Below are 15,818 nucleotides of genomic sequence, written 5' to 3'. Positions count from 1 at the left end.
CACAGTATACAATAAGAGCTTACTTTTTTTGTCAAGGAGATATCCAAAAATTATCTGTGTAATATAAATTTTCTGATGTTATGTTATTTTCATTTTAGTTTTGAATTTAAATTATTTTTGCCAAACACTGAGGAAAGAGAATAAGAGGGGATGAGGAGAAGAGAGAAAAAGGAGAAACAACCATAATACAGCTTTCAGAAATTAAAAGCTTCAGCATTAATCAGGGAAAGTCACTATTTCCTGGATAGATAAATTACTTTATTTACCTTTAAAAAAATCTCCTTGTAGAAAATGAAAATGATATACATGACTTCTTTAAAGTAGTAAGAAGAAAACAGTAAAAGTGGAGATAGTATAACATGGAGTAGCCATTATGGGAAGGCAAGCCTACATGGACCTCTAAATTAGTCCAAAGATTTCAGAAAACAATTAGGAATTATATCAGTGACTAAACAGTTACTATTTTTTGATATAGCAATCACACTACTGGGCATATTCTCTAAGAAAAAGAAAAAGTCTTGAAAAAGAAAAGTCCCTACACAATAAAAATATTCACAGAAGCATCTTCAGTAATAGCTAAAAGCTATAAACAAATTATGTGTTCATCAACTACGAAGAGCTGAACAGACTATAAGTGAATGTAATGGAATATTATTACACTATTAAGAAATGATAAATGAGGAACTAAGACTCATAGGGAGACTTTTTATGAACTAATGAATCCATGCAATGACTACAACAGAATTAAGACAAAACTAAAACACCGCTGAACTTGAATTAAATGCAATGCTCAATCTCTCATGTCTCAAAGAAGACACGATGAAGTATATTTCACTCCTCCTCAGAGAGATGCAGAACTACATATGCATAATGCTATAACATATAACATTATGCATATGTAGATCTACATTTCATCACTGTTGGTTGGTTTTGTCTGTCTTACTTTGTTACAATGGAGGGCTACATGGAGGCGATAGTATAATGGGAAATGACAGGTAGATGCATCAATAAAACTAAGGGAGAACATTAAAAATAAAAGTTATTGCCCCTAATCACATGGTTCCCACAAGTTTTCTAATTAAGAACAATAGGTTGAGTTGCTATATAAATTTTATACTATTACTAGAAGTTCTGAAAAGGCAAAGCATACAATTTAAAAGAGGAAATTAAATGAATAATTTTGTGAGCAGCATTGTTATTATATTTACTTTCTTTATGATTAACATTTTCATTTCATGTTGATCAATAGCACTAATTTATGTTTACAAAACTACTAAAGTATTTGTTTTAAAAAGTTACACACACTTCCCTTTTCACCAAAAATAAAATGGGTAAACAACAAAAATCAAATTCTTGAGATTCTTTGAACTCCTACTAGCAAAGCCTTAAGGTATTATTAAATATATTATTAAAAAAGTAAACATACAAGAAATTCACAAAGAAACTACCAAAATAAACCATTTACTGTCAGTTAATTTGGATCCTCTAAAGCACTATAAAGTTAATAAAATGATAAAAAGAAAGAAAAAGTTATTAAAAACATTTAAAATGAAGAAATTAAGCTTGAAAAAGTTTTTAAATGATCCTATATTGGAATACCAAATGTTTCTTTTTAACAATTTTCTAAGAATTTACTACTTTCCATTCCCTGCCCCACTAAAAAAATTTTATCAGATTTTCTATTCTTAAATAAAACAAATGTTCACATTTTCCAAGAGACGAACAATTTTTTTTAAAGTTAACTTTTACCTTCTATAACTGCTGCTATAGCCTTTGCCTCGAGGTGAAGGGCCATGTACAAATCTACATGTGTTCCCATAGGGACAATTACCAGTCTTCAGCCAGTTTCGGCACTGTGTCTAAAAGAGAAAGGTATTACTGGATGATTTCCATGAAATTTTAGTAATAAAATGCCTGAGAGACAAAAGCAAAATAAGTCTAAAAGTAATGCAAATAAAAGGCAAATAAGAAGAATTTGTTAAAATATTAATTTTTTTTAGCTCTTTTCAAAAAAGTAATTCAAAAAATTTACCAAAAAACAACTTCATCAATATTCCTACATCAAAAGCTAACAGTTTTTTGCTAATTCCAACCAATATTCACCTTTAGGAACTCCAAAAGGATTCTCATGTATATACTGCTAATGACTCACCTCAGCTGTATTTCCAGTGCTGGGTCCAAGCCTTTCAAATACACTTGGTCTTCGGGATGTGCTATCAGATATGGTCTTGGTATTTTCCACTGTGACCTTTCTTCTAATTTTTGACATCTTGTACTACTTTAACCAAAAAAAGAGACAAAAACTGTAAAATACTTTCGTTTTAAACAATTGAGACCAAATTCACAAACAGAACTATTACAATGCAAAACTGGGAAAGGTTACAATTGAGGTCAAAGATGAACACAAATTCAGGCAGAGATAAGAGGTGTATATCAGAGCATTGTGTTTTCCACTTAAAAATATATTTAGTATATATAGTTAGGATTACAAGGTGATCTGAGGGTCCAGAGTTCAAGTCCCTGTTCGGGTGCCAAAATGTCAAGATCCGGGCTAGCTCACTCTGAATCAGCCAGAGTCAGGATAAGCAAAAGTCCTTGCCCCATATTGGGGGCCAGAATGTAAAGTTCTGTCGTCTCTAAGTTATAATCCTTCTCTGGGAGGAGGTTTCTTTTCTGTATAATCTTTTCCTCTGTGAGCAGATTTCTTGGGAGGCTTCTGGAGCCTTCCCCTCCAAAATGTGGGATTGGTGGACTTTCGAATCCACAGTACTGTCTTCTCTTTTGACTCAATCCAGACTGCCTCCTTGCCCCTCCTCTTTTATCCTCCCAGAGAATGGGCTTGGGTATTCCAAAGGTATAAACTCCTTTCAGAAGACTAAAGGTGTAAACTCCTTTTAAAGATGTGAACTAAAGGTGTGAATTCTGAGCTAGAGAATTGATTAGATGAACTGAGTTATCACCTTGTAATCATAACAACCATATAAACAAAATTTATGCGACTCAAGTTAATATGATGACTGAAACTTTATTTACTCCTCTAAGTTTTTAAAAATCTTTGTCCTCTGTTAAAAATGCTCAAACATAAAAAGCAGTAGAAAAGAATGAAGAATTTGCCTTTCTCAAGATTTTTCAACAGTTCTTCCATCTTCTGCCAGAACTTGGTTAATTATTTCCTATTTATCCTATTTATAGCTTGATTTACTTCTATGTGCATCTGTTTGGATAGTAAGTTCCTTAAGGGCAGGCAAGCATGGGTTTGTCTTTTACCTCTTTTAGTATCCCCAGCCTTAGCACAGTATCTGGCATATATACTGTGATTAATAAATTTTTGCTCATTTATTGCTACCAGGAGGTAAGTAAGCAAGACACAGATTGTGGATTCCAGGTTTCATCAAGGGGTGCAAGGATAGGAGAGCAAAATTTCAAAGGAGAAAACGGTAAGGGAATTCCTGGAGCCTACTGAACAGCCATTCCTAAGCCGCTATTTCTTAGGCATTTTATGACCACAAAAATCCAATGTCCTCAAAGTTTTATTATTGCAAATAAAAATGTATTATTTTGCATATAAAGAATATAGGGCATCTTGAAGACAAAAAAGCTGAATATTTTCCTACCAACCATTTTTATAATAACCAAGACAATAACTCTTCAAAAGAAATAAGAGAAATTTATAACTTCTTTTATGTATCAACCCAAGAGACTGAGTCTTCTGTACACACTTCTGATCTCCTTACCCTTCTTTTCTATGTGTTCATTACTTCCTTCTTCCATTTCTGATTTATCATTCATCCTTTCCTGCTGGATCAAGACCATCCCCTCCATATCAGTTCATAACTAGCCAACTGTGATAGTTTAAATAAAGCAAACTTCCAAAACCTTTAAATATTCTCATAAAGGAGAATGGAAAAATATACAATTAAGTATAATCCTTCTCTCCTCCAGACTGAAGGTAAATGTAGTTAGGCCAATGAAATCAACCTCCTAAACTCAACCATTGCCAAAACCATTCTAAAACTCCCTGAGTTCCCCCAAACCGCTTTCCTTCCTGACTTCCCTATTACTGTCAAGAGCACTATGATCTCCCAGTGCCCCAGGACTGAAACCTTAGCGTCCTGGCCTCTTCATTCTCTCACCCTGTTAGGGGTCATCAATTTCATTTTCTTTTACATCACTAACATAAGCTTCCCGGTCATTCAATACAATGTTTATAGTAGCCTAGGGGAAAAAAAATCTCTAACCCAAAGGTAAGTGGCTCAGTGGATAGAGAACCAGACCTGGAATCAGGATGACTCATCGTCCCAAGTTCAAATCCGGCCTCAGACACTTCATAGCTATAAGGCTCTGAAAATGTCACTTCCCCCGTTTGCCTCAGCTGCTCTTCCTCAATCTTAGTGCTTTCCCTCGGATATTTTCTCCAAGTTATCCTGCACATTTCTCCAGGTGCTCTTCCATAAGTCTGAGTTCTTTGAAAGCAGGATTTTTTTTTGGTAGTTAGAGCTGCCTTAGCATAATTTCTAATAGTATAACAGACGACAGTATTTTGCATGGGGAAGTGTTGCTTAAATGCTCCTGATGAGGGAGGGGAGCAATAAGCTGCAGGTCCCACCACAAGATAAACGTAATAGTTAATGTTTTTCTTGCTAAGTGCTTTATAATGATCAGCGCATTGGATCTTGACGGCTACTCCGGAAGGTGGGTGCTTATTGAGATCTCCAGTTCACAGACGAGAAAACGAGGCAAACCGGTTAAGTGAATGCATCCGAGGCTGGATTTGAACTCCGGGCTCCCAACTCCGTCCTCACGCGGCTCTCTACAAGGGGCCTCTGCAGCGGCCTAATGCACACTGCTCCCGGGACGGAGGACTGCGCGGAAGCTCGCCCAGCTCTCCGGAGCAGGAAGCATCCTAAGTGGGGCCCAGCCCCCTTCCCGCACAGACGTAAACACGGACAGCTTACCTCCGCCCCGAGCTCCCTCCGAGGGCGCTCCCCGCCGCCCCCGCCGCCGCCGCCGCCCCCGCCACCGCCGCCGCCACCGCCTCCACCTCCGCCACCGCCCCGAGGAGCGGGGGAGGCGACTCCCTGCCCACGGCCCGAGCCTCGGGAGGAGGAGGAGCAGCGTGCGCGGCTCCCGGGAACGGACCCTCGGCTCGCGGGGGCCCCCGGGGGCTGCTGGGAAACGGAGCCCGCCCGCCGCTTAGCCAGGGTCAGGCGAGGGGTGGAAAAGCTGGGAGAAGAGACGGGCCGCGGGCGAGGGAAACGGGAAGAAGAGCGGGGGAAGGAGGGGCGAGGCCAGGAAACACTGGAGGAAAGGCCGCGGAGAAGGAGTCGCCGGGAAGAAACGACCGGGCCGCGCACAGATTCCCCTTCGCTCCTCCGCCGGAAGCCGAGAGATCACTGGACCGGGCAGAGGCCGTTTCCGGCCACCGGATTTGTCGTCAGTGCGCAAGCTCCGCGTCACGGGCACGCCTCTCCTCGAGGCCTCCAGATTAGTCGTCCGTGTTTATAAAACCTCTCGTCACGGGCACGCCTCCTCCGAGGCTCCGGCCCCTCAGATTGATCCCAGAAGGGGGCGGAGTCTGTGCAGACATAACTTTTATCTTTGGAAGAAGCCCGAATTCATTTTTACCGGTTTATAGAGCAGCATATACGCGTCTAGTTAGATAGCGGGGAAAAAAGAAAAGAAACAAGAGACCATTTTTTTTCTTTTTTTTTTCCTCCATCATAAAATTTCCAACAGGACACATTCTAAGAACACAAAATGCCAGGTTAATCCTTATAATTTATTTCATTCATTCAGCAAACTTTTATTGAAGAGTATAAGGGAAACTTCTAGTCTTGACTGCCATTTTTATCACTGTGTGACTTTTATTCACTCATATTAAATAAACATTTATTAAGAACCGGGCACTAGGGAGACAACAGCATCCCTTTGATAAAAACCTGAAAGGATAAAAAAGCCTCTGAGACTTCTTCGGAAAAATCTGATCAAATAACGGGTACTCACTTCAAATCATTTATTTAAAATGGGCTACATTAAGTTTTAAGGATGACATGAGAAGCTATTGTATAAACAGCTGCAAAAGTTTCTATCACTGTTGGTCTGATAAAACTTTCTGGAAGCAGGAATCCATATTGGCCTTTATCTCGAAGTTCGATAGTAAAAGAATATTTGATGCCCATGTCATAGGCCCAGTCGTCTGAACCTCCAGGAGATAAATCTGGAAAAATATGAATAAGTTAATTACTATGTGAAACAAACATAATGACTAGCTTACAACCTCAAGTTATGCTCCCCACCAAAAAGAGATCCAATAGAATCCAAGGGATTCTTCATTCCTAAAAAATACCCCCTCCTCACCTTCTCTCTGAATCCTTCAAAATTCACCTCAGGACTCAACTATCCTACATAAAGCCTCCTTGATTCTTCCCCCTATCTGTTGTGAGACTTTGTTTCCTCCTCAAACTATGTTGTCCAGTGGTCCTCATACGTTTTAAATAGGTTCACTGTCCCTCAGACTGTGGGAGGGCGGGACTATAGTTAAAAAAAAAAAAACAAAAAAAACTCACACTCTGTCTCAGCCCCTCAGCCCATTTGCCATAACCTGGCCAGACCATAAACTATCTGGCCATAGTGCAATGATCCAGTCTAGCTCCTCTGAAGGGCTCAGAATAAGTCCTTGTGAGGATAAGCAAAAGTCCTTGCCCCACATTGGGCGCCAACTTGTAATGGGCTGTTGTCTCCCGAGACTGCAGATCGCTCTCTGGTCTAGAAGAGAGACTCCTTCCTCCAGAGAGCCGCCTCAACTCTGACCTAGAGCATCATTTATGTAAATAATTGCAATTTGTACACCAATATCTGTTATGAAAATTTAATAGAATTTTAAGAAGAACATTTGATAAGACCTTCCAAATTAAGCCAACATATTCTTGGTACAAGACAACTTTCCAAAGTAGGTATAGAGACTGGTGGTGATAATTCTAAGGGGTTAAACTCCTAGTAAAGACCAGAACTAGAGAATTGTTAAGTACCGACTTAGCACTTAGTAAGAACCTAACACCATAGTTTGAGAATAATAATTATACTTATCTATAAAGAAAAGGCCTTTAATAAAGATTTGTTTAATTTAATTCTACCTACACACAGAGAGGAAGGGTAGTACAGTGTAATTAGAGACAAGAAAACACTTTATGACCATGGGAGGTAACTTACCCTTTTTATACCTCAGCTGTGAGTCTCAAATGAGAAAATGATTATTGTCTTTGTAGGCATGGTGCATGGTATATAATAGGTACTTAATAAATGTTGAATATATTTTTCTTACCTCCCTTCAAATTTATATACTTAAGCTGGACAGAAAGTAAGTAGTAACAGTCAAATCTCAAAACTTTATGGTTTTATAGAAAAGCACTGGACTGGTAATCAAAAGACCTGGATTTGATTCTTAGGGGGGGGGGGAGCAGCTAGGTGGCAGCTAGGTGGCGAAGTAGATAGAGCACCAGCCCTGAATTAAGGAGGACCCGAGTTCAAATCTGATCTCAGACACTTAACAATTCCTAGCTGTGGGCAAGTCACTTAACCCCAGCCTCAAAAAAAAATTAAATAAGAGATTCTTAGCACTGGTACTTAATAGCTCCCTGACCCTGGCCAAGTCATTAGCTTTAGTTTCCTAATCTAAATGAAGAAATAATTTGTTCAGAAAGTGCTTTGTCAGCCTTAAATTCCTCAAAAGATTTTCACGCTGTGACCATTCCTCTACATATAACCTCTCTATGTGTGAACTTGTCATACACTTTTTGTGAGCCTTTTTGGGGTTTTCTTGGCAAAGACACTGGAGTGGTTTGCTATTTCTTTCTCCAGTTCATTTTACTTGCCTCAGTTTCCTGAGGCAAGTAGGATTAAGTAGCATGACTAGGGTTACACAACTAATAAGTGTCTAAGGCCAGATTTCAACTGAGTCTTCCTGATTCCAGGCTTGTATTCCCTAGATGTGGACACTCCTACTCTAAGTTCAACCTCTCTAAGTGATGTGAACTATCTTCCCCTGTCAGGACAAGCCCATCTGGCAATTATCAGATATAACCAATTCCCAGACTATCTTGTTGGTATAGAGCGATTGTAAGGATGAAACTCTTTTAACTATCCCTCAAACCTCTGGGCATCTTTAAATAACCTTTGAGATATTGATTAGCTTATCTTTAGAAAGGTCTGGGACTTGGTCAGTCATATCTGCTTTCTTAATTTCCCCATTTATGAGCTCTCTTCCTCTCTCTTTGACCCTCCCTCTGAGTTCCCATCTTTACCTCTCTGGTCTTCCTCAGAAATCCTCAGGGCTATATTTCCCCTATAAAAGAACCTTTTATGATGAAGATCTTTGCCATTAGGATTAAACCCAATATGAGCTACTCTTTCTTTCCCTCATGGTGGTGTCCCTTTAATGGCTCCTTTCTCCTTATTCTACCTAACTCTAACCTGCCAGTCAATGACTTACTCCCACCTCACAGAGTATTTCCTTTCACCTGGTTAATTAGTTCCCATGCAAACTTGTCTTTTTTCTTCCTAACTACACACTCTCCCAACCCTGTTTCATATTTGCCACTCTGGTGGCTATTTTACATCTTATTTTTGTCTATCACCTAGTCCCCTAAATAAACCTGCTTTTTGTCAAAGAAAATGGCCATTGTGAATTTGTCACATGTTTATTTTGAACTAGGCGTTTGCTAATTAACTTCATCATAAATGTGGACACTCCTCTAAGCACAACATCTCTATAATTTACTAAATGTTTTTGAGAGTTGCTATGGCAAAAAAAAAAAAATCATCAATCAACATTTATTAGGCAATCTCCTATGTGCTAAGCACTCTATTAAGCCCTTTCTGCAGCTAACCTGAGGGTGAGCTCTTTCTGAATTAGCCAGGCTAGTTGTTAGACAATAGAATGATATGTTACCAGCTGGCACTCAAAGCCTTTCCAGTTTGGGAGGATCCACTAGAAATTGTCTCCATTACTATAGGCTTTGAGAATATAAATAAATAACCATGCAAAAAAAATAAAGGGTAATATTAATTTTATTAATAAAAGTATAAAGAAGCCAAGACACCTGAGAATAATAGATCCTCACCCCACAAAAATATCACTTGTCTTTCTTCTAGGCTGCCTTCCCCACCCTAGTCATCAATCAAGAAATCAGCCATTATGAATATGGACCTGGCAACTGACTTTGCAGTCCCACCTCCTCAGACATAAACAAAGTTCCAATGCCAATGTCCTTGGCATTGTTCAGTGATTCAACATCTGATAGAGTTTTATTCATTAAAAAATAATATAATGGAGCATATCCAAATCAGCTTACATGGAGGCACTCTGCTTCCCCTACCATCCTCTACCACTGGCTGAGAGTACCCTCCTTTGATTGGCTGCATAAACAAAAATAGGCTATATCTTTAAAACTAGCCCAGAGTAAGACCATATTTCTCTTTCCTTTGTACCTTTTCCCATTATATCCAAAAGACAAAGATTGCAATTAATCCTCATCATAAATGTGATGAACTAAACTGAGAGGGAGAGGATATCTTTCCTCTGTCTCTTTTATCCCAACTTCAACTCTAAGAATTGGGGCTGGGGTCCTTCTTAGTTTCAGATACCAGCAGTATCTGCCCACCAGAATTTCAAACTGCAGGGATCTCAGAGTCAGAATTCCAGGCATAATGTTTTAGCCAGCCAAGCCAGCAGGAAAAATGAAAAAGGAAAAGTCAGGTCCCTGGGACTGAAGTCCTTGGGAAGATAGGAGGGTAGGCTTGGAATGTAGGACTGTGGTCTTTTTAGGAAATGAACTAAGCTATGAACCTAATCATTTTCCCCTCCTCAAGAAGATATTGGAGGTAGAATAATACCTTCCATATATTAGGGGAATGGGTTTATATATTTAGGAGTATGACTTTTGAAGTATAAAGTACAAAACTGAGTGATTAATTGGAACTGGAGTGCAGGGGACCCTACTACACTTAGGGGAATATAAGAAGTATGGGCTAAAGCTAATGGCAGAGAGCCTAAACCCTCTTCAATACCCTAGCAAACCCTGGGGAAAGATGTGAAATTCAACATACCTGGTCTTCAGACAATGGAGGAGGAGGGGTTAGCATGACAAGAATATGAGTGTTGTAACAATAAAGATGCATTATCTTCTGCTTTGGCACTGAATCAAATTTTATTTTAATTTAAAATTTAAAAAAAGAACCAATGGACTTTTTCTTTGAGGTTACACCTGAAACCTGTCTGTTGTCTTCCTTGATTAGAACATGATTTCTATGAGAAGGACTGGTTTAGTTTTATATTAGAATCCTCAGCACTTAGCCCAAACTTCATACCTAATTAAAACTTAATAACTGCTTTCCCTTCATTCTTTTTCCTAGTTTTAAAAAAACTTCCATGAAGCCTTAAATGAATGAAGTGAAAGAAAAAATGAATGAATGTATATTTATATATTTATATTAGATGGTTTTATAATAGAATGATAAACAGGAGAAAAGTATAAGAAGATTAGAAAGCAAAGAGAGAGCCAAGTTATGAAAGGTTTTAAAAGCACAACAGGATTTTATATTTGGTCCTGAAGGTAACAGGGAACAACTGGAATTTGACCTGGAGTAGAGCAGGGATGTTAAGCATAGGCCCACAAGTCACATTGTGGCCACAACACTACTCTATCCAAAGAGATGAAAATTTCATTGGGGAATATTTAAGCAAATAAATAAAAACAAAATAGAGCATGATGTTAACATGTAGTTTTTTAAGTCAATATGTGACCCCAGTGAGATTCTTATATATGGGTTAGCAGTTCCAATTTCTATTTGAGTTTGACACCACAGGAATACAGGTGACTTGGTTAAACCTGCACCTTAGAAACATCTCTTTGGCAGTTGAGTAGAGAATGGACTTGAGATAGAGAACCCAAACAGAAGACCATTGCAATAGACAAGGCAAGTGATGACAAAGGCCTATCATGGCAGCAGCTATGTGAATGGAGAGGGCATTTACACTAGGGATGTTGTGAAGGTAGAAATGATAATTTGGCAATGGAGTTCCTTTTTTACCCTCTCCATTACAGTAAAAATGAATAGGGGACATTGAAGTCATCTGTATGACTTTTGGCTTTTCTCGTTCCATACTTCTAAATCATATTTTGAAACATATTTTTCACCATCAGCCTCTATACCTACTTTGGAAAGTTGTCTTGTACCAAGAATATGTTGGCTTAATTTGGAAGGTCTTATCAAATGTTGTTCTTAAAATTCTATTAAATTTTCATAACAGATATTGGTGTACAAATTGCAATTATTTACATAAATGATGCTGTTTTGCAAATATTTATCATTTATCATGAGCATTTATCATACAAAAAAATTATTTATCATATATACTATGAAAGATAACCAAATGTTCCAAGAAATTGTGTTTCTTGTTTCCTTTGGATAAGTGATAAAAAACCATTTCCTTTCTTTTTTTCCTTCAGAGAAAATCTGTAAATCATCTCCCCCATTTAGCTGAACCTTCTCTTTTTTTCTCATTAGTTATATTCAGAATTTTAAGAAAGGCTTAGATAAGAATCTCATATTAAGAGTACCAACAGTTAAGCTATTATTTATGGATGACCTAAAAAGTTTAATTCTTGGCACTTTAATCTTTTTCCTCTGCTTTGTCCATGGCCAAAGAATTGGTTTCCAAATGGACTTTCTTCTAGGGCATATTTTTTAAGATAATATTATCTTGATATACAATAAAAGGAAGCTAGAATTAAACATGGATACTCCTGCAGTGATCTTCCTGGAACTCTATTAGGTGATTCTTGAATAAATGAAATAACATATATAAAGTAATTTACAAACCTTAAAAGTACCATATAAATGTTAGCTGTTGTTGTAGATGTTGATTAATTTCATTGGAAAAAAGTATTGGTTTGAGGAGATAGATATAATCTTAGTTTTCAATGTGTACAGTTTTAGTTGTTCTTGGGACATCTAAGAACAGACTTTTTTGGTGGATCCTAATAGTTAAAAGCTGGAGAGGAACATGAGGAAGCAGTAAAAGAAACAGAGAAGGCTAAAAGAGATTGTTGTTATTATTATTGTTATAATAACTAAACCCTGCTCATTAATTGGGAGTTCTCTGACTTAGAATTCATATAACTTGAAAAGCCTCAGCCACTCACTTTGTAGCTCATCTCCAGTTTGCTTCACTTTCATACCAGCTACGAGGTTCCAGCAAGTATTCTACTTTCTTACCTATCCCCTTTCCTGCTCCAATTTATGTTTTGTCTTACCCTACACAAAGGTAAAGTCTTCAAGAGTAGAAACTCTTATTTTTTTGTTTGTTTTGTTTTGTTTTTTCCATTCCTAGCACTTAGCATAGTGCTTGGAACATAGTAAATGCTTATTAAATATTTTATCTGATTAGTTATAACTAATCCCCTTTTAAACACCTTTAACCACTCCAGTGAAATTACTTTTTATCTGGATTAAATCTAATGGTCCCTTTCTAAATTCCCATATTTGGAGGGATGGAGGAAGAGAACCTTTCAACTGCATTTTAGCTTACTAATGATATTTAGTACAGTGATATACATATAGTAGGCATTCGATAAAGATTTTATGAGTAAATAGTTGATTACAATCCATCTTGAAATTCCCTTCTCCTTTGGTTCTATACTTTTATCATTGTAAATATCTCCCAACGCTCTCTGTTTGCTTTGCTGATTCCTTATATTTAAATTTCCCAATAACAATTAAAACTGTGCATGCTGAAAATGGAGATAATCACTTAACTCTTCCAAGCCAATATCTTTTCCCAATTAAAATCACAAACTTTCACTTCTGTATGCAAAGCATTGCATACCAGGTATATGTACATCTTTCCCCTACCTCCTTTTCATTTTAATGCCAAATCCTAACATCTTTTCCCTCATAGTAATGTTTAAATTTGTTTCTCCTACTCCATAGTTACCACCAAAATCCAAACCATCATTTTATTTCTGGATTATAACAAAATTCTCTTATAACTAGTCTTTCTAATTTTCATCCTCAATTTTCCTATATATCCCAAAACATTGCCAGAATAATCTTACTCAAACAATTATTTTTGAAAAATTACTACCCTGCTCAATAACCAATGAAACTACGACTTTATCCTATATCAACTTTTTATTCTTTATTTTAATATTCAAAGTTCTCTATCTTGTACCTTTCCAAGCTTAAAAAAAAAAAAAACTCTCAAACCAACCCAAATTTAAACTTGTGCTTATCCCTTGTGTATAATCTATTTAACCTAACTCTACTTTTGCTCAAATATTCTTCCCTTTATACAATGTTAGCTTCCTTTATTTCTACAAACACACACACACACACACACACACACACACACACACAGTCCAAGTTTCAACTCAAAATTCATAATTTCTAGGTAGCCTTCATAGATACAAATGTTCTAATATTACTCTTGTTCCCCATCTATACAGTATCCATCAATATACGTTTTATGGATGTTATTTTATACTTATTAATGTGAGCTTTGTAACTGTCCTTGAGTCATATCACCTATGTCATATATATTTGTTTTTATCTCATTCCTCTTTGTTTAAGAGTCAGACTATCTTTTCTAGATCTTTTGTGTTTTCAATCCTATCTCCCTGGGTCAGACATGCTTGGAAAGCCCTATAACTGCAATGAATATTTATATCATAACCAGGCTTGGGTTTACTCATCATTTGTGTTTTGAGTTTCCCAAATCTGAATGTTTATGCTTATATCTCAATAATTGGAATGTTTATATTTACTGATGTATGGATGTACAATGCACCTTGTCCAGAAATTGCATCCTCTGCATTTTTTGCTTAACTGCTTGTGTTGAACACTACACAATGTAAAGGTGGTAGAGATTGGATAGGAAGCCACCCACCAAATGACCAAATGAATTTCTAAAACTATTTCAGGTTTTGGGATTTGTTCTCATAACTGACAGTGATCATGGAACACTAATAATAATATTACTCTGTGGTAAAGCAAAGAGTAATGTCATATAAATTTAGACTTCTGAGGCAAATTGGGGCTAAATTGTGAAGACTTTGAACATTCAGCTGAGAAAACTGAAAAACAGCATCTCAGAGAGTGTCAAACAATTTTCATTTTGGTACCATAGTATACTGCTATTCCTCCAATGTAGATTTTTTACAGTGTATTATTTATGCATTTATTTGTATGTTACATTCTTCTCAGGTACAATCATTTTAGAAACAAATATTTTTCTTGTGCTATTTAGTAATATATGTGTATAAAACATATACACACATATATAATATTTATGTAAATGTGATAGGATTCTTACAAGGTGCTAAGTCATTGGAATGGATATAATTATCTAATTTAGCATGGTACTTAATAATTCTCTAATTCAGTAATGTATTTACTAGAATTCCATGAGATTCACATCTTTAAGAGAGCATACTTTTAAGGAGCTCCCACAAGCCCAGGGAGTACCCACAAGCCCACTCTCTGGGAGAATATAAAAAGCCAGGATTCAGTCAAGGAGAGGATTTCCTGGGAGAACTTCAGGGGACTTCAGAGGAGAGGACTTCGGGAGATTCAGGGCCAAAGAGGACTTTGGGAGATTCAGAAATAGGACTGACTTCTGGGAGATTCACAAGGCAGAAACCCACAATCCCACACTCTTGGAGGCAGAATCATATTAATTCCCACATCTACCTTCGTGCTGGCTGGAGTCTTTGGGGAGGACAAAAGGCTGGTGGCTGAAGGACTAATCTTTGGATTTGGAGACATTCGGACAAGAGCTTTTGGGAGTCAAGGAGAGAAATAGGCCTCTACTAAAGCTAAGGAAAAGATTCAGGATTTTGAAGGACACAATAGAGGATCTGGACTTTAACTCCTGGCTGCATTTTGGGATTATTGAATTGAAACTAAAGCCAAGGCTGCCTCCAGAAGCTCCCTAAGAAACCTCCTCCCAGACAATGATTACAATTTTGAGAAAAGAGAACATTACATATATGTATTTTATAGCATATTATACATCATTATTAATAGACATATACAAGTATAGTATGCATGTATATTACTATATAACACAAGTAAACTTTTTTCTCAAATAACTATAAGAGGAATGTAATATGCAAATATGTACAGATGTGTATTTGTGTGTACATGTATATGTACACATGTGTATATATAGTTACTATATATATAATACGAGTGCATGAGAGAGGGTTACTAAATATCACCAGTGAAGTTTATGTTTCTAAAATGACTGCAACAGAAAAGAATCCAATATATATAATATATTCATACGTATATATGACATGTAATATATAAGAATGATAGTTAAAGGCAGGGAGAGAAATGTATACTCTGTAGAAGATTATATAGAGAAAGCTATAATATACAACTACATTACATATTACAATATAACATAATATATGTTATTATGACAATGTTTTCAAAGATCTTAAAGAAATCATACTTACATATTGTTGATGCACCAGGGCCATACTCATAATGAATATTTTCATTAACTCTCAGAATAGCTTGAGCTGCTTGGCTTGCCAATAGAGACTGAAAATATTAAGATATAGGATTTTCATTAAAGCATAGCTTAATAAGGAGAATGGCAGAAGTGGCTAGCAGATGGCATTATATTTTATTTTAGATTTATCTCAATTTTAGTAGAGCGAATATCTGAAAACAGAGATTTACAACAATATAATCCAACCTAAGTCAACATAATACAATATAAGGTGATAGATAAATGAGCCTTGCACTAC

The 15,818-nt window shown here is 36.9% G+C and overlaps 2 protein-coding genes across 12 annotated transcripts in view; both read right to left on the bottom strand.

Annotated features, from left to right (window-relative positions):
• ZC3H13 (zinc finger CCCH-type containing 13) overlaps window positions 1-5,007 on the bottom strand; it is a 62,993-nt gene extending 57,986 nt beyond the window's left edge. For 8 of the 9 annotated variants that reach the window (XM_074299110.1, XM_074299113.1, XM_074299117.1 and 5 more), the window contains exons 1-3: window positions 4,956-5,007; window positions 2,153-2,278; window positions 1,750-1,859 (exon numbers count right to left, since the gene is read on the bottom strand). In XM_074299110.1, coding sequence (XP_074155211.1) covers window positions 1,750-1,859; window positions 2,153-2,269 — 227 coding nt within the window. In that variant the 5' untranslated portion in view covers window positions 2,270-2,278; window positions 4,956-5,007. The remainder of the gene's footprint in view (window positions 1-1,749; window positions 1,860-2,152; window positions 2,279-4,955) is intronic. The other variant, XM_074299112.1, reaches the window with a different exon arrangement.
• Window positions 5,008-5,767: 760 nt separating this feature from the next.
• CPB2 (carboxypeptidase B2) overlaps window positions 5,768-15,818 on the bottom strand; it is a 44,857-nt gene continuing 34,806 nt past the window's right edge. The window contains exons 9-10 of one of the 3 annotated variants that reach the window (XM_074299108.1): window positions 15,522-15,732; window positions 5,768-6,217 (exon numbers count right to left, since the gene is read on the bottom strand). In XM_074299108.1, coding sequence (XP_074155209.1) covers window positions 15,717-15,732 — 16 coding nt within the window. In that variant the 3' untranslated portion in view covers window positions 5,768-6,217; window positions 15,522-15,716. Of the gene's footprint in view, window positions 6,218-15,521; window positions 15,815-15,818 lie in introns of all 3 variants that reach the window. The other 2 variants (XM_074299107.1, XM_074299109.1) reach the window with 2 other exon arrangements.

The sequence above is a fragment of the Sminthopsis crassicaudata genome, chromosome 3 (assembly GCF_048593235.1).
Source record: "Sminthopsis crassicaudata isolate SCR6 chromosome 3, ASM4859323v1, whole genome shotgun sequence".
In the NCBI taxonomy this organism is placed as follows: Eukaryota; Metazoa; Chordata; class Mammalia; order Dasyuromorphia; family Dasyuridae; genus Sminthopsis; species Sminthopsis crassicaudata.
Note: the sequence above shows the minus strand (reverse complement) of the source record. Positions and strands in the feature narration are given on the sequence as shown.